This window comes from Gracilinanus agilis, chromosome 3 (genome assembly GCF_016433145.1).
Source record: "Gracilinanus agilis isolate LMUSP501 chromosome 3, AgileGrace, whole genome shotgun sequence".
NCBI lineage: Eukaryota > Metazoa > Chordata > Mammalia > Didelphimorphia > Didelphidae > Gracilinanus > Gracilinanus agilis.
In genome coordinates this window covers 374366727-374391342 of record NC_058132.1, presented here as the reverse complement: position 1 = coordinate 374391342, position 24616 = coordinate 374366727, and the positions used below count along the sequence as shown (strand labels likewise).

The window sequence follows — 24616 nt, the reverse complement described above, 5'->3', positions numbered from 1 at the left end:
TTGTTGTATTCAATGTAGTTAATTCTGAATTTAAATGTAAATCCTGTCCTTTTAATTGTCAATTCTGAAACTAGATTTGAATTACTATTTCCTAAGATTCAATTTAAGGATATTTATCTTAGGTTGTTAGGGGGAAGAGGGTAAAGAATATTTATTTATATTTATAGATGTATATTTTATAGCATTTTATATAGCTACATAACATTTATGTACTAGGAACTGTGCTAAAAACTTTCCCAAATATTATTTTATTTAATCCTCACAATAACCTTGAGAAATAGGTATTATTATTATCCTCATTTTACATTTGAGGAAATTGAGGCAGAGACTACATGACTTGCCCAGAATAACACAGGTAGGTGTCTGAGGCTAGATTTGAACCCAGGTTCTCCTGACTCTGGACCTAGTGCTCTATCCACTGCCACACCTAGCTCTGCCCTCTTATACCTTCTCTCCTCTATGTGCTCTACAACCCAATGACTCTGACCCCTTTGTGGTTCCTTGCACAGAATTCTCTACATCAGTAGTTCCCAAACTTTTTTGGCCTACCACCCCCTTTCCAGAAAAAATATTACTTAGTGCCCCCTGTCACATACTATCACTGCCCCCAAATGCACCTGTGGCCATCACCGCTCCCCTAGATCGCTGCAACACCCACCAGGGGGCAGTGATGCCCACTTTGGGAATCACTGCTCTACATCCTGACTGGGCATTTTTCCTGGTTGTCCTTGATATCTGGCATTATTTTCTGGTTGCTATAGCAACAGCTAGGTAACACAGTGCATAGAATGCCAAATCTGGAGTCAAGAAGTCTCATCTTAAATCTAGTCAGTCAGTTACTAGCTGTGTGACCCTGGGTAAGTCACTCAACTTTGTTTGCTTCAGTTCCTCATCTCTAAAATGGGGTCACAAAGAGTCAGACACAACTAATTAACTAAACAATAATAACTTAAACAAAGTTAGCCAGATAATAAGTGACAGAGTTAAAATTTGAATCTAGGATCTTTGATTCCAAATCCTCCTATCTTTCCTTTGCATAGGACCTGTCCATTTGGTCAGTAGCCTAATCAATCAAGCAAATTATTGGGTTTTTTTCATCATTTTTGGTCTCACAGCTGATGTAGTTTGGAATACTTTCTTTTAGAAAAGCCTTTGGCTGACAGAACTCAAGTAGCCAGTCTTGTTCTCTTAAAATACTTGATTATTAACCTGTGTGTGTGTGTGTGTGTGTGTGTGTGAGAGAGAGAGAGAGAGAGAGAGAGAGAGAATGAGAATTTTTATGTCTCTTACTTTTTGGGTTCTGTCTTTATGTGCTTTAGGATTGCATTGATGTTGGCTGGTGGGAAGGAGAACTGAATGGGAGACGAGGAGTATTTCCAGATAACTTTGTGAAGCTTCTTCCACCTGACTTTGAAAAGGAGGGGAATGTAAGTATTTCTTTCTTTCTTTTTTTTCCTTTATAGTCTCTGAAGAGTTGGAATTTCTATTCTTCTCTAGGAATCCCACTTGGCAAGCTCCCTAATAATATTAGTCTTTGTCCTTTGTACTAGCTGGCACATTGTCCACTTATTGGTGTCCACGTGGCTCTCTAGATTGGGTCTGAAGACCATTCTGTGTCTTGCTGTTCTTTCCTCACTGGATTCACGTGTAATCTGTTCAGTCTTTCTCTGTGGGCCCCATTTTTGTTTTCATCTTTGCTTCTTTGATTTCTGTGATGAATGATGCTTTGGTTCCATTGAGCTGCCCCATCTTGGCTGGGTCAAAGACTGGGTAGATGTCTTTGCTGCAGTTTTTTACTTTCAACATGAAACGAGAGCGAATAGATGTGAAAACACTTTGAAAAGTTAAAATTGCCATCTCTACCAATGCAGGGTGATGGTGATGTAATTATGATGACAGTACTGTCCTCCCCAAGTTCTACAGTGAATCATTCCTTCCTCTTCTTGCCCTGCTTGATATTCATCCATATTAGCTCACCTCAGAGGAGCTGTTTCTATTCTAAGCTGTCCCTTGGTGTTGGCATATCACCATCTTTGGAGTGAGCATAGATGCAGTGTTGATGAACTAGCTACCCACCCAAACTGTAACCCTGGTGATTCTTTATCATCATTTGCAATGAAGATGTATATGTGAAACTGACTAGTTCCAGAATGTGGGTATTGCTTGTTCTGGCTAATAGAGTGGTTCTCTATATTGTTCAGGAGAAGAATACAGAAAGTCAACAAGCATTTAAATCCTTACTATGGGCTAGACCTGTGATGGCAAACCTTTTAGAGATGGAGTGCAGGTCTCTGCCCCGAACCCAACCGCCCCAGATCAAGTACTGTGCCCAACCTCTTCACATGCTGGGTACACCCCCCCCTTTATCTCACACAGGGGAGGGAGGAAATGCTCCCATTGGGCAATGGGGCAGAGGGGTGGATGAAATGAGGAATGTCCTCAGAGAGCATAGAGAGGGGTAAGGAGTAGCCTGAGTGCTCTGCTCCCCTCCAGCTCTGCTACCTGTGAGCCACCCACCTTACTCCCTCTGTGTGCTTCCATTGGCTGCTAGACAGAGGGGTGGGGAGGCATGGTGGAGAGGGGGAGGGAAGCAGCTCTGCCCAAGCCCCTCTGCCTTACTAGTAACCAACTTGGGGGAGGGCGTAGCCATATGACCACAGAAAGCACTCTACATGCCATCTTTGCTACCTGTGCCATAGGTTCGCCATCACTGGACTAGACTGTCCTAATTTCAGGGGACTAATTGTAAGAGTTGGAGCAATAATCAGGTTTTTCTAATTATTCCCAAACATTTTGCAGTATAGACTGTCTATACAGTTATGTACTTAAGGCTACCCCCGATACAAAAAGGTAAGAACAAAACTTAACATACAGCTCATTATAGGTCAGCTTGGTTTATTGAATCATATTATATTTGGCTAAATTTATAGTGAGTACTGGGAGTGTGAAAACAGCCAGGATCCTCTCAGGTCCTTCCAGATGAAGGACATTTCCTTGCCAATTTGAAGAATTCCTGGTCCTCAATAAGACCTTCAGTATATTAATACAAATATTAACATCTGTGTGAGGTGAGTAGGATAAATATTCAACACCAGTGCAATTCGAGGCTAGATTGGTCTTGCTAATTAATACAGGAAAAAATGCCTTTTCTGATGAAACATCTTATCCAGTGTCTCATTTTTTTTGGCTGTCCCCAAAGATTTAGGATTGCTATTTGGACTGGAGCACATGTGACTCCACTAGTAGACATATTCTTAATTTGTGACTGGTCCATCAGACAATCCAATGTTGGCAGACATTCAAGAACCTCAGCACCACCATTTGCAAGCGGTGATTAACTTGGAGGAATTTCTAATGGCTAAGCTTTCATATAATTAGCCTAAGGATGTCTTACCTCACATTTATCTCAAGGTGTAGAGTCTGCTTGCTGGTCACCGCAGGAAGCATTTATTAAGTACCTACTTTGAGAGGCAAAAGACAGTCCTTGCCTGCAATGAACTTACAGTCTAACAAAGGACACAATATGTAAACAACTGTACAAACAGTATATATAAAGGATATGTTGGAGATAATCTCAGAGGGAAGATATTATATTAAGGAAAATTGAGAAAGGCTTCTTGGAAAAGATAGAATTTTAGCTGAAATTCGAAGGGAGCCAGAGAGGCCAAGATGTGGGGATAAGGAGAGAGAGAATTCCAGGCAAAGGGGATAGTGGGTGAAAAATGCCTGAGATTAGGAGATAGGCAGCAAAGAGGGCAGTGCTGCTGGGTTGCAGAATGCGTGAGGAGAGCATCAGAGAATTGGAAAGATAGGAAGAGACCAAATTACTATTTATTAGTTTGGGTGCTAATATTCATCCTGGGAACAATTTTGGAAGAAAGTACTATTATCTTAGCAGGAAGTAAGGAAAAGCCTTTTGCAAAAGTTAAAAAGAAAAGGGGAAAAAAACTTGAAATTTTGTCATATAGACTTAGGATATAAGCAGCTGTGCTACAGAGAGGGGGTAAGCTAAGTGCCACAGTGGATAGAGTGCCTGATCTGGAGTCAGTAAGACTTCTCTTTCTGAATTCAAATCTGATCTCAGATACTAGTTCTGTGGCCTTAGACAAATCACTTAACCCCATTTGCCTCAGTTTCTTCATCTATAGAATGAGTTGGAGAAAGAAATGGCAAATCACTCCAGCATCTTTGCCAGAAAACCCCAAATGGAGTCACAAAGAATCAGATGCAACAGAAAAATGATTGAAAGTGCTACAAAGAAGACTACTAAACTTAATATATAAGCAGAGAGGATTGAAATAAGCCCTATTTAATGCAAATGTTTCTTCTTGTTAAGAAAGAAGTAGCCTCAAATGGGAGTTACACTTGCAATTTTTTTATTCAATAAGTAATAAATACAGTAACTTGGTTCATCATCTAGCCTCACTTCTGCAGGGAAAAATGTACACATCCATGGCACTGGTACATGATTATTCAAAGAAGATACCCAGTAATGAAAAGATCACCTGGGATACATGATTTTCTTGATGCCACTTTAATCTTTTTAACCCTTGCCTTCTGTCTTAGAATCAATACTGTTCCAAGGCAGAAGAGCAGTGGATGGGCAATGGTGGTTAAGTGACTTGCCCAGGAAATGTATGAAGCCAGATTTGAAACCCAGGACCTTCCATCTCTAGACCTGGCTCCCAATCCACTGAACCACCTAGATGTTCTCTACTTTCATCTTTTCTCTCAGTTCTTTATTGTTTAGTCACTCTAGTTTGCATCTTTCTCTAAGCAGCAACAATTTTTATCTTGTAAAAAAAAATCCTTAATTCTCTTTCCTAGAGCATATCCAACAGTAGCTGACATTTAGGTAGCACTTCAGAGTTTGCAAAGCAAACAAAAATGAACTCATTTGATCCTTATAATAAAAAGTGTTACTATTACTCTCCTTACTCCTGGGGCATCTAAGTGGAAAGAGCATAGAGCACTGGATTTGTAATCTAGAAAACCCGATTTTAAATCCTCCTCAGACACTTGATAACTATTTGACTCTGAGCAAGTCATATAACCTCTCCAAGCCTCAGTTTTTCCATCTGTAAAGTAGGGATAGTAATGGCACCTATTTCCTCAGTTGCTGAGAGGATCAAATGATGTTTGCAAAGTACTTTGCAAGCCTATATAAATGCTAGCTCCTATTATTACAGTTGAAGAAACTGAGGTTCAAAAGGAAGAAAACAGGCATTTTTAAAGTTTCTTCCACGTGTTGGGCATTCTGCTAAAAAGTTTTACAGATACCATTTCCTTTTTTCCTCACAACAATCCTTGGAGATAAGTGCTAATATGATCCCCATTTTGTAATGGAAGAAACTAAGGTAAACAGAGGTTAAGTGACTTGCCCAGGGTCATAAAGCTAGTAAGTATCTGAGGGTAGATTTGAATTCAGGTCTTCCTAAGTCTAGGCACAGTGTTCTATCCACCCGCCTGCCTCTGAAGGTTAAATAACTTTCCTATGGTCAAGTGTCAGCAGTGAGATTTGGACACCAGCTTCTTGACTCCAAGTCCAACATTCTCTCCACTTTGCCATCTTGCCTTTCTTGGTGGCAGGACATCATCACTGTAGAGTCAAATCCCACCTTTCAAATCCTGACCATATTTAAGAAGAGTAATAAATTCAGAAAACAAGGCAGAGTACCTCATTAACCAAAAAAAAAAGAAATTTTCCACTAAGCAGTAGCCAACAGTACCTTCTCTAATGAGCACAGCAGACAGAGTGAATTAAAACAAATTTAGAACTTTAACCAACTGAAAGAACTAAGGCAACAATTTGGTGGGGATAAGATTTAGCCTGCCTAGAATTTTGCTTCTTAGTTTTGCCCAGCAGAGTTTTGGAAATGTATCGTACCCCTAATTGGTACGATAATTGGGGCTGGCCTGGAGTAAAAATTAGAAGGAAAAGGAAATTCAGTGTCTGCATTTTCTTAACTTCCCACTTTATGAACCCCCCCCTTTTGTTGTTGTTGAGTTTTTGTGACCCTGTTTGATACTGGAGAGATTTCCAAAGACACTGGCATGATTTGCCACTTCCTTCTCCAGCCTATTTTTACAGGTGAGAAAACAGAGGCCAACAGGGTTTAGCGACTTATCCAGGGTCACATACCTTGTAAGGCTGGATTTAAATTCAGGTCCTCCTGGCTCTAAGACCTGCACTCTATCCACTGTGACACCTCATTTCCCTAAATACCTCCATAAGCCAGTATTCTTATAGTAGCTCCCATCTGCTGAGTGCAACAATTTAATAGGAGATTATCCTTCCCCAAGAGACTGTCTCCTGTCCCGTATTTCTCCCTGTTCCAGTTTGGTTCTCAGCTACTTCTCATATCGAAAAGGAAAGGCTGGTGTTAATAGTGGGCCACATACTTAAAAAGAGTAACTCTCACGTGGGGGATTTGCATTTGAATAGAGAATTCTTACTAACATTATGCAAAGGAGTCACTCTCTAATGGTAAAATTTCAGGCTCTAAAGACTGACTAATAGGTGAAAATTTTAAATGTCCTAAAATTATACCTTGAAGGAACCTGGTTGTCTCCTTCGTCTGTAGGTATAAAGCCAGCCAAGCCTTTGTGCCCTTTCTTTCTTGTGTACTTTTACAGGCTGAATGGTTGAGGGAGCAGGGATATATAAAAAATCTTGAAATGTGTCAATAAAATATATGACCTTAAAATATCATATACATATATATACTCCAAATGTACCTAAACATATATGTGTACGTATGTATTCATATGACTTTAATACATTTGTATTTTCTTTTAGTTCCTAGATAAAATGCTTTATACATAGTAGGTGCTCTAAAAGGAGTTGTTTACAGAATCAAGGAATGAATATACTGTGTGCCCTTAAACATACATGTAATATACACACACATGCATACTTCTTTGGAAAGAATTTCCACCTTCCAACCTCATTCCCTGATCAAGCAAGGAAGTTAGTAAAGCCAAGCTAATATTACACCCTTATTAAATCATGTTAAACCTGTTAAATGTGACATCATCATCATCATCATCATCATCATCATCATCATCATCATCATTGTAAAGTGATTATAAACTGGCATAGTGGATAGAGAGCCAGCCTTGCAGTTGGACTCAAGTCTTGGGTTCAAGTCTTATTCTGAAACACAATGGCTATGTGACTCTGTTTAACATCTTAGTTTTCCAGATAACTCTAAAATTAATACATTTTTTTAAAATGTTATCTTAATAGCAAATTTTCATGTTTTCCAAATTTATATGATTTGTGTTGTCTCCCTTCCTTCTTCTCTCCCCCATCCTGGAGCTGACAAGCAATTCAGTCTGGGTTATATTTGTATTATCATGCAAAACACATTTCCATATTATTTATTTTTGTAACAAATAATCTTCCGAAACTCAAAACCCCAAAATATGCCCAAATAAACAAGTTATAAATCATATATAAAACTATTAAATTTTTCAATAATTTTCATACTTCCTGGAAATACATAGATTTCCTGAAATTCATGTTAATAATACTTATAATGAATACAGATCTGCTGGTATGACGTAGGCATTAGTAATTAATGACAGCTTTGAGCCCTGTATCTCTAGGCATGGGGCAGCCAGGTGGCACTATAAATAGAGAGCCAGCCAGTCATGAAGACCTAAGTTCAAATCTAGCCTCAGACACTTAAGCAAGTCATTTAACCATTTTTGCCTCAGTTTCCTCATCCATAAAATGAGTAGGAGAAGGAAATGGAAATTTCCAGTGTCTTTGCCAAAAAAAAACCAAAAACAAAAACAAAAAACCAAATTGGGTTGCATTGAATTGGACCTAACTAAAAATGACTGAACAACAGCAACAATTTCCAGGAAGGATCTTTGCTTGTATACAGTGGTTCCTATACAGCAGTAGTGTCAATCTCAAGTAGATACAGGGACCCCTCATCTATATATATACAAGGATCCCTGCAGGCAATATATTGATCTAATTTTTTTTAATTTTATTTAATTAATTTTATTTAATTTTAAATGTATTAATATCTATGTTTTATTGTAACTTTATTTAGTTTGTTCAGTATTTCCAAATTATCTTATAATACAGTTTAGAATATCCTGGGTATTGTTGTGCGGTCATATATTTAAGAGAACATGCTTTCTTTATCAGTCCCAGGACTTGCATCTTATGGAGAGACTCAGGCTAGCCAGCCTTCATCCCCTTCCCATCTGGGAGTTTAATTTCCCTTTTTTTAAAACCCTTATCTTCTGTCTTAGAATCAATTTGTTCCAGGGAAGAAGAGTGGTAAAGTCTAAGCAGTTGGTTTAAGTGACTTGCCCTAGATCACCCAGCTAGGATATATCTAAGGTCAGATTTGAACCTAGGACCTTCCTATCTCCAAATCTGACTCTCAATCCACAGAGTCACCTAGTTTGGACTTCTAAATTCTGAACAATTCCACCTTCTGAGCATAAATTTTAGCCCACTGATAAATTTCTATAGTTGATTAAAAATGTGGCCAGATTCTCACAATATCAATAACTTACTTTCATATTGACTTTCAAGTTTTTAATTTTGGTTATATAATAAACCTGGACCTATGGCATATTTTTTCTTTTGGTGATGAGGTGGAGATTCTGATATGCTCTCATCAGTCTTTGAGCAATAGACCAAATCTTCAATATCCTTAGTGCCTTTGAATTAATAAACCCTTCTTCAGCACTAGTCTGTGCAGGGTGAAAGGTGGCAAGTCGCACTTCTTTAACATAATTTTTAAAAATATTTTTCCATGGTTCCATGATTCATGTTCTCTCCCTTCCCTCTTCCCTCCCCACCTCTGAGAGCTGACAAGCAATTCCACTGAGTTATACATGTATTATTAATTGGAACCTATTTCCATATTATTCATTTTTGTAATAGAGTAATCTTTTAAAACCAAAACCCCAAATCATATACCCATATAAACAAGTGATAAGTCACACGTTTTCTTCTGCATTTCTATTCCCACAGTTCTTTCTCTAGATGTGACTAGCGTTCTTTTTAATAAATCCCTCTGATTTGTCCTGGATCATTGCATTGCTATTTGTAGCAAAGTCTATTACATTTGATTGTCCCACAGTGTTTCAGTTACTGTGTACAATGTTCTGGTTCTGCTCATTTCCCTCTGCATCAGTTCATGTAGGTCTTCCCAGTTCTTATAGAAATCAAGTAGTTCATCATTCATAAGTCCCACTTCTGGCACATATTGCCTTATGTGACCCTAGATGGCATCCTTTGGAGTGATTCTCTAAGAAAATAAGTTGCTGAACAATCTTTGCCTTTCATTGGTAGAGGGAATTCAATGACTAGGATTCCAAATGATACAGGACTACCCTTTCCCTGTGTCCTACCCTAGATTCTTCCCCCTTCCCACAAGGTGCAAGTTGCTGCTAGGGGACATGTACATGCACAGGTGTGTTCCATGCCTGAAATGCTCTCCCATCTCCACTCTGCTTTCTAGCCTTACTAGCTTCCTTAAAGTTCTAATTAAAATTCTTTTATTTTCCCTCCTTTTTTTTCCTGGAAGACCTTTCCAAACCATCTTAATTCTGTTGCTTTTCCTCTGTCAATTACTTTCTATTTATCCTGTATATAGCTTGTCTTTCTATATTTGTTTGCATGTTGCCTCCCCTACTAAATTGTAAGCTCTTTGAGGACAGAGACTGTATTTTGCCCCTTTTTGTGTAGCATAGCATAGTGCTTGGTACATAGTAGGTGCTTAATAAATGTGTATTAATTGATTGATTAATATACACAACAAAATAAAAAAACAGTGTAGAAGAAGGAGAGTACAAATAACTGGGGTGGAGGGCAAACAGGAAAGGCTTTGGCTTGGATGAGAGGTGACACTTGTATTATCCTTTGAAGGAAGTTCGGGATTTATTTATTAGGCAAAGATGAGGAGCAAGTGCATTCCAGATGTGGGGAAGCACATATGCAAAACACACAGAAGGGGGAGAGGGAATATTTTGTATGGGTAACAGCTAGCAGGCCAGTTTTACTGAAATAAGATGTGAGTTTAAAGGAATAAAATACAATAGGTAGGAGCCAGATAGCAGAAGGATTTAAATGCCAGCCTAAAATTCTATAAAAGAAGGATTTTATATTTTATCCTAAAGGCAATTGGATGCCTTTGAATTTTTCATATTGGAGGAGGGTGACTGTCAGATCTGTGTTTTAGAAAAATATTAATTGTGGGGGGTATAGTCTGGGTCAAGAAGAGCCAGGGGAGCCATTAGAAAACCATTTTGGGAATCTTTAATATCTTGGTGGTATAAATATTGGATAAAACATTGAACTTGGTGTCAAGAAGACTTGAATTCAAATCTGGCTTCAGACACTTACTATTTCTATGACCCTAACCTTGGTCTGCCTCTTTTTCCTTCTCTCTAAAATGGGGATAGTCATAGCACTTACCTCCCAGGGTAGTTGTGAGCTTAAAATAAGATATTTGCTAAGTGTATTTCAATTCCTAAAGTCCTAAATAAATTCTAGCGATTAATATTATGATCCAGGCAAGAGATAATGAAAACCTGAACTGAGGCAGAGACAATAGGATCAGAGAGAAGAAAGCAGATGTAAGAAATGTTGACCTTCATGAGCCTCTCTGGGAATCCAAACAGAAAGGGATATCAGGATATTAGGAACAAGTCCATTGCTCTTCTATGGATCCAAGGTAGACACCGCCATGACATTAGGTCTTCTTTGTCTGCTGTGCAGCAGAAATCGTGCCTGATATAACACATTGCCACCATGTGTACCTTGATTCATCATGCTGTGCAGCAGACATTTCCAGAAGGATTCTGACTGGGATTATGCCAGCTATCCGAATCATGAGCTATCTCCCATTGCCAGTTTCCACCTTATTGCTTTCCTTCTCAAAAGAACAGAAAGAACTAAGTTCTGTGGCATCCACCCAGCCTCCCCTAAGCCACTTTAGGCCCATGAATCTCAGCTGCCATATTAACCAAAGACATGGAATCTCAGGATTGAAGAGCCAAAAGAAGGAAATTAAGAAATTACCAATTTTTTTTAATTCCTTACCTTATGTCTTAGAATCAGTGGTTTTAAAGCAGAAGATCAGTAAGAATTAGATAATGAGGATTAAGTGACTTGCCAAGGGTCCCACAGCAAGACTATCAGTCTTTATCATTTTTCAAGACTCTGACTGGGAGCACATTATTTTGTCAAAGGCTGAAGCAAAATCATAGAATCTCAGTATTAGAGGGAAACTGGTAGATCATCTAATCCAACCTCTAGCTAAAAGAAATCTCTCTAGGGTATACCTGACAGGTACTGATCCAACCTTTCCTTGAGGTCCAGGGAGACTGCTTCCTGGGGCAGCTCCTTCTCCTTTTATATAGCTTTGTTAGCATGTTTTCTCTTCCATCTTCTTAGTTCTGTTTTCTGGGGCCAAGAACAAGAAGTCTAATCAAGTTAAGTCGACATATTTATTAAGCATCTGCTAAGTTCAAAGTAACTGTGCTAAGCTCTAGAGATGCAAGAAAGGTAAAAAATAGTCCCTCCTCTCAAGGAGTTCATGGCGTAATGGGGGAGACAACATGCAAACAAGTACACATGTTGTTGTTCTCTTGTTTTAGTTGTGTCTGGCTCATCATGACCCCAGTTGGGGTTTTCTTTTTTTTTTTTTTTTTAGTTTTTATTTTGAATATTTTCCCATAGTTACATGTTTCATGTTCTTTCCCTCTCCCCCAATCCTCCCTAACCCCCTCTTAGCCAACACACAATTCCACTGGGTTTTACATGTATCATTCGTGGGATTTTTTTGGCAGAGCAGTTTGCCATTTCCTTGTCCAGCTCATTTTCCAGATGAGGAAACTGAGGAAATCAGGGTTAAGTGACTTGCCCAGAGTCACACAGCTAGTAAGCATCTGAAGTCAGGTCCTCCTGACTTCAGCACTGATATTTTATCCACTGTGCCACCTTGTTGCCCCAACAAGTATATATAAACAATATACACACAGAAAAAGTTGGAGATAGTCTCACTAAATTTAAAGAGGAGCAGTGAAGGCTTCTTTCAGAAATTGGGACTTTAGCTGGGACTTGAAGGAAAGCATCAAGTCATCTGTAAAATGAGGAACTTAGAATATCTGATCTCTAAACTATCTCTTTTAGCTCCCAGTACTATGTCTTTTCTTTTTATTTGGTTCATGTATATACTTTATTTTTATATATTTATATATGTGTGTGTGTGTGTGTATTTTTTTTTCCCTTTTAAACCCTCACCTTCCATCTTAGACTCAATACTGAGTATTGGCTCCAAGGCAGAAGAGTGGTAAGGGTAGGCAATGGGGGTCAAGTGACTTGCCCAGAGTCACACAGCTGAGAAGTGTCTGAGGTCAGATTTGAACCCAGGACCTCCTGTCTCTAGGCCTGGCTCTCAATCCAGAGCTACCAGCTGCCCCCATGTATATACTTTAAAATTGGAGAAGAGTTACTAACTCTGAGTATCAACAGTCCCCACCTGTTTTTACATACTTTTTGCTTGGTTTGCATATGTAACTTTAAATTTACATAATCTGAATTATGCAAAATAGGTGGCAAACGCCATGAGGCCAGACTATATCTTAATTATCTTAATTTTTTATCCTCTGGGGCCTCCCTAGCATAGTGTTTTGCATATACCAGGTGCTTAATAAATGCTGGTACATAAATGAATGAATGTAAGATCTATTGATTGATGAACTGCTTTAAGAAAAGATCTAATAGCTGTCAGAGATTTTTAAAAATATTTCCAATAGGATATTTAGTTTTGGCAAGCACTCAGTGTATTGCATATTGCATATCATTTTTTCCTTAGTTTATAGAGTCAACCAGCCTTATATTTCTTGTTATTAAAAGCTCTTTATTGTCACATCCTTATTTTATAGGAGATTTTAAGACTGAGTGACTAGAGACCATGCTGTAATTTGCCAGAAGTTGATGTTGTGATGATAATCAGAATCATTAACGTGTAGTCACTATGTGTATGAGGGAGTATGAAACAGTCTGCCACCTGTTTTAGACAGATGTCATCTTGTCTTGCCAATGGCTGTGGTTTAAATCACTCACCCAGGGAAGGAGGAGAAATTCGTCTGATTTAGGGGGAGAGAGGGAAACAACATTCTTTCAGTGAGACAGTTCTTCTTGAGCTCAGTTAAAACTGCCTAAAAATTCTTTGGTGAATTTTGGTTCTTTTCTGGAAGGGCATGGATTCAAGCAACATATGGAAGTCCTGGCAGTGTTTCCAAGAAAGTGGTCTACAGGTTCTCTCTAGCCTGTATATCTTTTGGTCTATGCCTAAATGATCAATTCTAGTAGAGCAATGATTTATCTCTTGTTGCATATTTTAGATTATGTTAGCTACTTATGTTGCAAACTAGGTTCTATAACAACCAAGCCTGGATCCCAATATTAATGTGGAATGCCAGAGCCAAAAAGATTAAATAATCTGAAAGTTTGATAAAGCAGCCACAAAGCAATTTTCATAGTCAATATTAGAACAAAGTAGAATTTGGGTTCTTATAAGACCAGAAGAAACTATTTCCAAGAGTCATTCTTCCTCAAAATAAGAACCCCAGAAGAAAGGTTTAGACTTTTGAGAAAGCAATTTGCAAAAGAAACACAGATGCCTAAGACTCTGACTCAAGAAAGAGTACAGAAACAGAAGGGAAAAAAGGCTCAGACAACAAGAGAGAAAGTATTTTTGGTCATATATCCTTCAGACTGGATCTAGCCTGTGAAGGATTTTTAAGCTGGAACAATTTGATAATGGCTGAATTTCCCCCCATCTTCCAACCGGCTTGAAAGATTAAAGTGCTTAGTTCTTTTCATTCCATAAAAAATAAAATCCTTGGATCTTGTCTACAAGATGCAGTACTACCTAAAAAAAAAGAACCTGTGTAGAAGATAATATATTTTGTATATATATTTTATATTGATCCCACTACTGGATGATGGTTAATACTTCTTACTTAGGAAATGTATATAGAGAGGGAGATAACCATCAGGTATTAGCTGTTGAATGGACTTGAGGTCTAATTAGATTCCAAACTGCCATCTTTCTGTAAACTCTTATAGGAAGGGATCTCAGAGGCCAACCCATAAAATAATCAAGAATCTTCTTAAAAATATGCCCAACAAGTGGTCAGCTGACCTGACTTTGCTTGAAGGGAGCTATGGCCTTGTTGTTTAAGTCCTTTCAGTCATGTCTGACTTTTTGTGACCCCATTTGGAGTTTTCTTAGCAAAGATACTGCAGAAACTTGCCATTTTCTTCTCCAACTTGTTTTAGAGATGAGGAATTGAAGCAAACAGATTAAGTGACTTGCCCAAAGTCCCACAGCTAAATATTGCACAGTAATATCTGGGGCAGCTTGGTTCTGCAGTGGATAATGTCCTGGACCTGGAGTCAGGAGTATGTGAGTTCAAAACCACCTCAAACATTATCTGAATGATCCTGGGTAAATCATTTAAGCCCCTGTTTTCTTCAGTTTTTCTTTTCTATAAAATAAAGATGATAATAGCATCTACTTCCCAGGGTTGTTGTGAAAACAAGATGAGAGAGTATTTGCAAAGCACTTTGGAAATTTTTTAAGAGCTAGTTAATTATTATCACTATTAGTATTAATTATTATAACTTTATCCTACATATCAAATCTAAACTTGCCTTTTGGCAACCTGTACCCACTGCCCCAGTCAGCTTTTTCTGGTACCAAATGGGATAATGTTATATCGCTTCAAATATTTGCAAGATAATTATCATGTGTCTCACTGTTGAGTCTTTTCTTCTCCAAACTAAGAATTCCCATTTCCTTCTGGAGCTTTCCTAGCTCTTATCTCAAGACCCATTACCATATGGTTTGCCCTCCTCTGAACATTCTTTAGTTTACATAGATCTTCCTAAAATGAGGCACCCAGAATTTAGTGCAATATTCTAAATATTGTCTGACCAGACCTACAAGACCATTACGTCCCTAGAAGGACTCTATGATCCTTAATGCATTTTAAGGTAAATAAATATGGTGGCTCAATGGATTAAGAGCCAGAGGTTCTAGGTTCAAATGTGGCTCAGATATTCCCTAGTTGTGTGACCCTGGGCAAGTCACTTAACCACCCCACCCCCCCACCCCCCATTGCCTGGCCCTTTCTACTCTTCTGTCTTGAAACTAATACACCATATTGATTCTAAGATGGAAGGTTTCCCCCCCAAAAAAAAGATAACTAATGTTCTTGACTGCCATGTTGAATTGCTGTGATATTTTGAAATTGCAGTCTATTGTAACCCCAGGTTTTAGTCTTTATTATACTATGTAGCACTAGTTATCTATGATCTTATTGTTCCCTTAATTATTTTGTGTGTATATTTTATCTTCTCTATTAGACTGCAAGTTATTTGAAGGCAGTAGCAAACATGTCATATTCTTTTCCTACATCCCATACTGGACCTGCCACAGAATTTATTTATGAATTTGTAAGCTACTCAAGAACAGGGCCTGTATTTTACTTAACTTTATATCTTTTCTAGCTCCTAATAGGCCACATTACACACATGATAACAGGCACTTAATAAAATATTATTGAATGAATGAATAGGTGCTCTACTAATTCATGATTAGTGGAATTGAGAATTGATCCAATCCCTTGGTAAAATAATTTGAAATTATACTAGAAAAGTAACTAAATGACACAGACACTTAGACCCAGAAATACCATGATTTGGAATATAGACTAATAAAGTCAAAGATACAGGGAAAGATCCTATCTATAACCGAATACAATAGTACTTTTTGTGGTAGCTAATTGAGTGATTACCAATATGAGAATAGCTGGGCAAAATTCTGTTAGATGGATATAATGGGATTTCACTGTGCCATGAGAAGTGGTAAGTATGAAGAACTCAGAGACAGAGGAAGATTTGATTTGTATGAACTAACACATAAAAATAAGCAAAAATCAGGAAAATCATTTACACAATGACCATAACTTTTAAAAAGATAATAGCCTTGAAAGAAATCAGATCTTTGAGAAATGGAGTGATTGTAGAGGAAAAATGGAGTGAATGTGACTTCCTTCTCTGAGCAGAGAGGATATGAGCCATCATGTAGAATGAGGCATAGTTGTCAGATGTGGCCAATGGGATGTTGATTTGTTTTGCTTAATTATGCTTCTTCATTACAAGGGAGGGTTCTGTTGGCAGAGAGAGTCACTGGCACTAGTGGTATTATGTAGAGATGGATGCATGGAATCCCTGCAAAGATACAGGGACAGCCTCACCCAGAATTCCAGGGGACCCCCGTGGAGAACTTTGGGTGAGGGGGCAGTTGAGAGGAGTTGGCAGTTACTTTGTGGAGGTTGAAGTGAGCAGATACTCTGCTTACTACTCCAGACTTGGGGTTCACCTGAGTGGCCATTGTGGCTTAAGCCAGTGTGGTTTCTACACAAGAGGTTAGCCTGTTTAATAGGGTTGATCTTTATCAACTTCACTACAACAAATATTTAGTGATTAGAGAGTAAAAATATTCATTAATAGCAAGAGAGCCAGTTTTAGTTAAGTGCCTTCACCCCCTCCTGTGGGGGGGAAGGGCAGCTTCAACCTAATAGTTCAGGGTCACCTTTCCTTATTCAAATACCTTCATTAACTACTCTAATTTTCCTTGTTACTTCTTAATATAACCTTTACCTTTAAATCTGTGCCTGGAAATTATTTGGGGGAATACTCACAACTCAGTCTGGACATCTAGATGGAATCCTGTCTGCTGCCAGTTTTAAGATCATTTATCTTTGTCCTCATCAGTTAGATAGCTAGCTTCTACTTATTCCTCTATCAGACCTGTGAGGAATATAAATTAAAGAAAGGGAACATCATTGGGGTTCAGCCATAACAGAAATTTACCAGAAGAATCTTAGCCAGTCTCCATCTTCCAACTGAAAGCAGCAACTGTTAGAGGGGAAGGGGTTTGAGATCCAGGAGTGTCTAATCCCCTCCTTTCTCACTGAAGCTTGTCAATCAGTGTTTGTGGCTTGAAGGTCTATTGGCCCGGACACATTTATCTGCTTCTCCAAATTATCTGCTATTATCATCATAACAGTGGGAAGTGACATCAATGCTTTTTTTTAAAGAGCATTAATGGAAGTAGAAATACAGAAGAAAAACAACTGCTTGATCACATGTTTCCATGGAGATATGATTGGGGATGTAGACCCTAAACAATCACCCTAGTGCAAATACTAATAATATGGAAATAGGTCTTGATCAATGACACATGTAAAACCCAGTGGAATTGCTCGTTGGCTATGGGAGAGGGGTGGGAAGAATGGAGGGAAAGAATATGATTCATGTAACTATGGAAAAATATTCTAAATTACCTAATTAAATAAATTTAAAATAAAAGAGCATTAATTATTTTTAAGGAGATGTATGAGTGCCTCAATATTATAATGAAATAGTGGGGGGTCGGGGGGTAGAAATTACTTAATTTGGAGCCAGAGGATCTAGATTCAAATTCAGATTCGAAGTTTCTTAGCTTTATGATCTTGGGCAAGTCACTTTAACCCCATATGCTTTAAGTTTAAAAAAAAAAGAAGAAGAATAGTAAATGCATTTTACAATTTTGCACAAGGGGGACAGTAAAAGAGAAGAGAGATCTTTGACTATTTGTTGCTATTGCTTGAAAGATGGGAGAGGTTGCCCCCATTCATGCTCTTATTTTTTTTAACATTTATTAATATTTATTTTTTAGAAAAGTTAACATGGTTACATGATTTATGCTCTTACTTTCCCCTTCACCCCCCTCCCCTGACCTCCCCCTACCATGGCTGATATGCATTTCTACTGGTTTTAACATGTGTCATTGATCAAGACCTATTTCCAAATTATTGATAGTTGCATTGGTGTGGTAGTTTCGAGTCTACATCCCCCATCATTGTCCGCCTCAACCCATGTGTTCAAGCAGTTGCTTTTCTTCTGTGTTTCCTCTCCTGCAGTTCTTCCTCTGAATGTGGGTAGTGTTCTTTTCCATAAATCCCTCAGAATTGTCCTGGGTCATTGCATTGCTGCCAGTACAGAAGTCTATTACATTCAATTTTACCACAGTGTATCAGTCTCTGTGTACAATGTTCTTCTGGCTCTTCTCCTTTCACTCTGCATCAATTCCTGGAGGTCTTTCCAGTTCACATGGAATTGCTCCAGTTTATTATTCCTTTGAGCGCAATAGTATTCCATCACCAGCATATACTACATTTTGTTCAGCCATTCCTCAATTGAAGGGCATACCCTCGTTTTCCAGTTTTTTGCCACCACAAAAAGTGCGGTTATAAATATTTTCCTCCAAGTCTGTTTATCTATGATCTCTTTGGGGTACAAACCCAACAAGGTATGGCTGGATCAAAGGGCAGGCAGTCTTTTATAGCCCTTTGAGCATAGTTCCAAATTGCCATCCAGAATGGTTGGATCAGTTCACAACACCACCAGCAATGCATTAATGTTCCAATTTGGCCACATCCCCTCCAACATTCATTATTTCCCTTCTATCATTTTAGCCAATCTGATAGGTGTGATACCTCAGAGTTGTTTTGATTTGTATTTCTCTAATTATTAGAGATTTAGAACACTTTCTCATGTGCTTATTGATAGTTTTGATTTCTTTATCTGAAAATTGCCTATTCATGTCTCTTGCCCATTTATCAATTGAGGGATGGCTTGATTTTTTATACAATTGATTTAACTCCTTGTATATTTGAGTAATTAGACCCCTGTCAGAGTTTTTCGTTATAAAGATTTTTTCCCAATTTGTTGTTTCCCTTCTGATCTTGGCTACATTGTTTTTGTTTGTACAAAAGCTTTTTAGTTTTATATAATCAAAACCATTTAATTTACATTTTGTAATTTTCTCTAACTCTTGCTTGGTTTTAAAATCTTTCCTTTCCCAGAGATCTGAGAAGTATACTATTCTGTGTTCACTTAATTTATTTATAGTTTCCCTCTTTATATTCAAGTCATTCACCCATTCTGAATTTATCTTGGTGTTATGCTCTTATATTTTTGCCCAGTGTGCTTTTATTTTTCCTTTTTACCATTTTTCCAATGCTCATCTTCCCCATTTTATTTTTTTAATTTCTTTCCTATTCTTTAAAGCCAATTCAAATGCCATTTTTGGTTTCAAATGGACAATAGTGACATTCCATGTTGGACCTCAGATAATATTTTGTTTGGCAATCCTGTGATGCATGTAGTCATTATTTATTAATTTTATGCTTAGTTTATATATTTATGATGTGTCAAGGTACATTGTACTGGATATTTCAGAAATTTTAGTGTGACTTAAACTATTAAGTGTTTATTAATTGTTTCATTAAAGCTTTAATAAAGTTTAAAACCAAACTAAAACTTTTGGGACACCCACAATTTCTATCTTGCTCCTCTACTAGACTATGGAAATCCTATGAAAAAGAGACCTTGTCTTACCCCTATATCCCTATACTAAACTGGAAACTCCATGAGGGAGAGACCTTATCTTCTCTAGACTTTATACCTCCTTCTCTGCCTATCACAAAACTCTATACACAGTAATGACTTACTAAAGGTTTCATGAATGAAAGAATAAATGAATGACAAAAACAGCAAAAGTAGAAAAGGAAGCTCAGGTTCTAAAGGGGGAGATGTGTCTCAGGATCATGTAGGTAGCAAATGGCAAGGTCCTCTGCAAATCCAGAATTTTTTCCATTGTCCTAGGCTGTTTATTATATCCCTGTGTGAGCATCAGTTTCCTTACCTGTAAAATTAGACAGTTGAATTCAGTGAACTCCAACACCTCTTTCCAGCTTTAATATTCTATAGTCTTTGTCTACAAATAGCACCTGCAGAAGTCAGCTATGCTTAAAGTAGTATTATTTCCCTTTTCATATTATCACTGTCAGCAGTGGGGGGGGGGGGAATTTAGTAAATGGAGAATAAATACTATCTGTCTCCAAGAGAATATGATTTTAAAAGCCTAAGATTAAAAATGTTTGGGAGAAAGCCTTCAGGAACTGGGTAATAATTTATGACTGTAAATCTTCAAGAGGGTTGTTATTTGGCATATGCTGTTGTGTCATAGCCACTTTGTCATCCCAACTCTTCTATCAAGTTACATTTTGGAATTTCAGGAAAAATCAACCATTCTAGGAAGCTCTGTTAGTTTTTCTTTGTTAGAGAAATGTGAATACCTATAGGAGATTCTTGCTGTAATACTTTATTCCTGATTTCTCTATTTTACATCTTTTATCTTTATTTCCCCAGTTCCTAGTTGCTCTTTTATTCTGGGTAGCAGGGTTTGTATATAAATTTGGTATTATTACTTGGCTCCATGCCTAGTCAAATCTTAATGACTTTGTTCTAAAGATGAATCAAGTCAAAAAAGTCAAGTCAACAAACATTTATTAAGCTATGTGCCAGACACTCTGCCAAGAGTTGGGGTCACAAAGAAAGGCAAAAAAACAAACAAAAGCAAACTGTCCCTGATCTTAAGAAACTCACAATCTAATAGGAAAAAACCTGTAAATCATAATTATGCACAAACCATAAATATAAATATACATGATAAATTAGAGATAATCTCAGGAGGAAGGCACTGGAATTAAGGGGGACCAGGAAAAGCTGTGGTTAGAGAGTTTTTTTTCTAATTGACTTTAAATTTTTATTTTTAAAATTTAAACTTATTTTTAAAATTAATAATGAATGTAAAAATTTTTATTCAGCCCCTCCCCACCCCACTGAAGGCATCATCTAGTAAAATATATACATTATATCTTTTGTGTTTCCACTTCTCAGTTCATTCTCCAAAGATGAACATTCACAAGTTATTTTTCAAATATTAAATATGTATATAATGTTTTCTTGGTTCTACTCATTTCAATCTTCATTATCTCATGTAGTTCTTTCAAAGTTTTAAAGTAATTAATCTGCCCATCATTTCTTGTGGCACAGTAGTATTCCATCATAATCATAACTTGTTCAGCCATTCCCCAATTGATAGGCATCCCCTCAATTTCCAGTTCTTTGACACACCACAAAGAGAGTAAATATTTTGGAACATATAGGTTCTTTTCCTTTCCCCCTGATCTCCTGGGAAACAGACCCAGTAATGGTATTGCTGGGTCTAAGGATATACAGTTTTATAGTTCTCTGGACATAATTCCAAATTGTTCTTCAAAATGGCTGCATCAGTTCACAGTTCTACTAAGGATATACAGTTTTATAGTTCTCTGGACATAATTCCAAATTGTTCTTCAAAATGGCTACATCCTCTCCAATTGCCCTTTTGTCATTTTAGCCAATCAGGTGAGTGTGAGATGATACCTCAGAATTGTTTTGGTTTGCATTTCCCTAATCAGCAGGGGTTTAGAGCATTTTTTCATAGCTTTGATTTCCTCATCTGAAAACTCTCTGTTCATATATTTTGCCTATTTATAAATTAGGCAATGGCTCTTATTTCTATAAGTTTGACAAAGTTCTCTATATTTCTTAGATATGAGACCTCTATCTAAGAGACGGAAAAATTTTCCCCAATTTTCTTTCTTTCTAATCTTGACAATATTTCTTTTCTTTGTACATAACCTTTTCAATTCAATGTACTCACAATTGTCTATTTTACATCTCACAGTGTTCTCCATCACTTATTTATTCATAAATTCCTTTCCAACCCCATAAATCTAATAGGTCATGTGTTCCTTGTTCTCATCTGCTTATGGTATCTCCTTTTATGTCTAACACATATGTCCATTTTGATCTTATCTTAGTGGATAATGTAAGATATAGGTCTGGTTTCTGCCAAACTACTTTCCAGTTGTCCCAGCAATTTTTGCCAAAAACTGATTTCTTATCCCAATAGCCTGGATTTATATATTTGTCAAATACCGAATAATCTTTTACTATTATTTGTTGTATATCTGTTCTATTCCACTAGTCTACCTTTCTATTTCTTAACCAATACTAGATAGTTTTGGTAAGTATAGTTTTATAACAGAGTTTAAAATCTGGTACTGCTAGACTTCCTTTGCATTTTTTATTGATCCTTTTCTGTTCTTGATTTTTTTGTTCTTCCACATGAATTTCATTTTTTTTCTAGCTCAATAAGGTAATTTTTTGGTAATTTGATTGGGATGGTCTGAAAAAGTTATATTTAATATGTCTGCTTTTCTACATTTAACTAATATTTTTGTGCCCTAACATATGGTCAATTTTGGTAAAAGTACCATTTTCTGCTGAGAAGAAAATATACTTCTTTCTATTCTTATTAAATTCTCTCCAGATTTCTATCACATTTAACTTATCTAAGATTCTATTAATCTCCTTGAGTTATTCTTTTTTTGGTTAGATTTATCTAGTTTCGAGAGAGGAAAATTAAAGTCCTCCACTATTATTGCTTTGTTATCTATTTCAATCTGTAACTCATTTAGTTTTTTCTTTAAAAATGTTTATGCTATAACATTTGATGCATATAAGTTTATTATTGATAATGCTTCATTATCTAGGATACCTTTTAATATAATATAGTTTCTCTGTTTATCTCTTTTGATTACATCAATTTTAGCTTTAACTTTGTCAGAGATCATAATTACTACTCTTGCTTCTTTTGTATCACCTATGGCATAATATATTCTGCTCCAGCTCTTTATTTTTAATCTATGTGTGTCTCTTATTTTTAAGTGTGTTTCTTGTAAACCACATATTATTGAGTTTTGGTTTTTTATTCATTCTGCTATTGATTTACATTTTATGAGAGAATTTATGCCATTCACATTAAAAGTTATAATTACTAGTTATGTATTTCCCACCATTCTATTTTTTGTCACTATTTGTCCTTCCCTTCCTCTTCTTTTGCTGTATTCCTTCTCAGATGTCCAATTTCTTCTGTACTTTACCTTCCAAATTCATGCCCTTTGTTAGAACCCTTGCCCTCCTAGTTTTAAACCAACCCACCCTTCTAAGGGTCCCTTTCTCCTTACCTCCTAATTCTATCCCCCTTCCAGAAGTCTCTCTCTTATCTTCTCATCCTGACCTTTTATTTCTTGATTAAATTCCTTTCTAAAAATCACTTCCTTATCCTGTCCTCAGAGACTCTTCCTTATCCTCTCACTTGGCCCTCCTATTTCTTGATATGTACTCCCTTGTAGGAATCCCTCTCTTTTCTTACCCTCTTTTCCTCTTAATCTACACCCTTTTCTCTAAGTCCCTTAGTCCCTCCCTTATCTTATCCCCTTACTTTCCTGTTTCTCTGCAAGTCATATATATGTTAAGTCTTATTTTATTCTGACTGTAGCTTCACAGTATTTTTTTTCTTGTTGCTAGTAGTATTTTCTCTTTAACCTGGGAGTTACAGAACTTAGCAATGATGTTTCTGTGCATTTTCATCTTGGAGTCGCTTTGTAGTGGTGATCAATGTATTCTTCCAATTTATGTTTTACCCTCAAGTTTTAGAATTTCTGGGCAGTTTTCCTTAATGATTTCTTGGAGTATGGTATATAAACTCTTTTGGTTGTAACTTTGCAGTAATCTGACAATTCTTATATTGCCTCTTCTTGATCTACTTTCAAGGTCAGTTATTTTTATAATAAGATCTTTCATATTCTCTCCTATTATTTCATTCTTTTGATTTGACTTTATTTCTTCTTGTCTTAGGAAGTCATTAGCTTCCCTTTGGCAAATTCACATTGTTAATTGATTATTTTCTTCCATGAATTTTTAGGTCTCTTTTTCCAATTAAGTGACCTTTCTTTCTTAATTTTCTTGCATTGCTCTTACTTTTTTTTCCTCAGCCTCTCTCATGTGGTTTCTGCAATCTTTTTTAAGATCTTCCAAAAATTCTTTTTGGTCTCATGACCATTTGATGATTTTCTTTGCTATTTTAGAAGTAGATGTTTTAACTTTGCTATCCTACAAATTTGAACCTAGGTCTTCAATAACTATCTATAGTTGGGCTCTTTCTCTTTGGTTTACTCTTTTTTCCTAACATTTTAGCAGCCAAAACAATAGGCGTAACTGTTAGTTTTATGTTTGAATTGGGCTCTTTTCCCAGAGTACAGGGAATAATGCTTCAGTTTTTGTGTATATTTTTTCCTGGGCCCTATTTAGTTCTTTCACTTTTTATAATCCAGGGCCAGGTGTAGTCCTTGCACTCCTTGGCTCAAACCCCAGCCTGTGATTGACCTCAGGTGTTCCAACTAGAGCCCCTCCCCCACCCCCAATAGTTCTGCCACTACAATCAGACAGCTTACCACTCCCCAGGATGGCAGTGAGGGACTCCACTCTCCTGTGGGTGACCACAGCCAGCCGGGTCCTAACCCAGTGTGCCTGGGGTCTTGCAGTTCTTCCCTTTTCAGAGGTCAATCTCTACCTGTCGGTGAATGGGGACCCCCTAGAGCTGGGACCACAATCCAGGGTTCCTACAGATTCCACCAGTGTTCTACCTAGGATAGAGACCCCTAGGACAAGTAGCTAATGTGTGGCTGCCTGCCTTGCCCCCAGGGTTCATGTTCTGATTGAAGCCAGAGTCCTCAGAGACCCCTCCTCCAAGTTGCCCCTACTCTTTCCCATTTTTGC

The 24616-nt window shown here is 37.3% G+C and overlaps 1 protein-coding gene across 1 annotated transcript in view; it reads left to right on the top strand.

The window, feature by feature from the left end:
* SH3KBP1 (SH3 domain containing kinase binding protein 1) overlaps positions 1–24616 on the top strand; it is a 466672-nt gene that overhangs the window by 353305 nt on the left and 88751 nt on the right. Inside the window, exon 5 of the mRNA XM_044670134.1 lies at positions 1320–1427. Coding sequence (XP_044526069.1) covers positions 1320–1427 — 108 coding nt within the window. The remainder of the gene's footprint in view (positions 1–1319; positions 1428–24616) is intronic.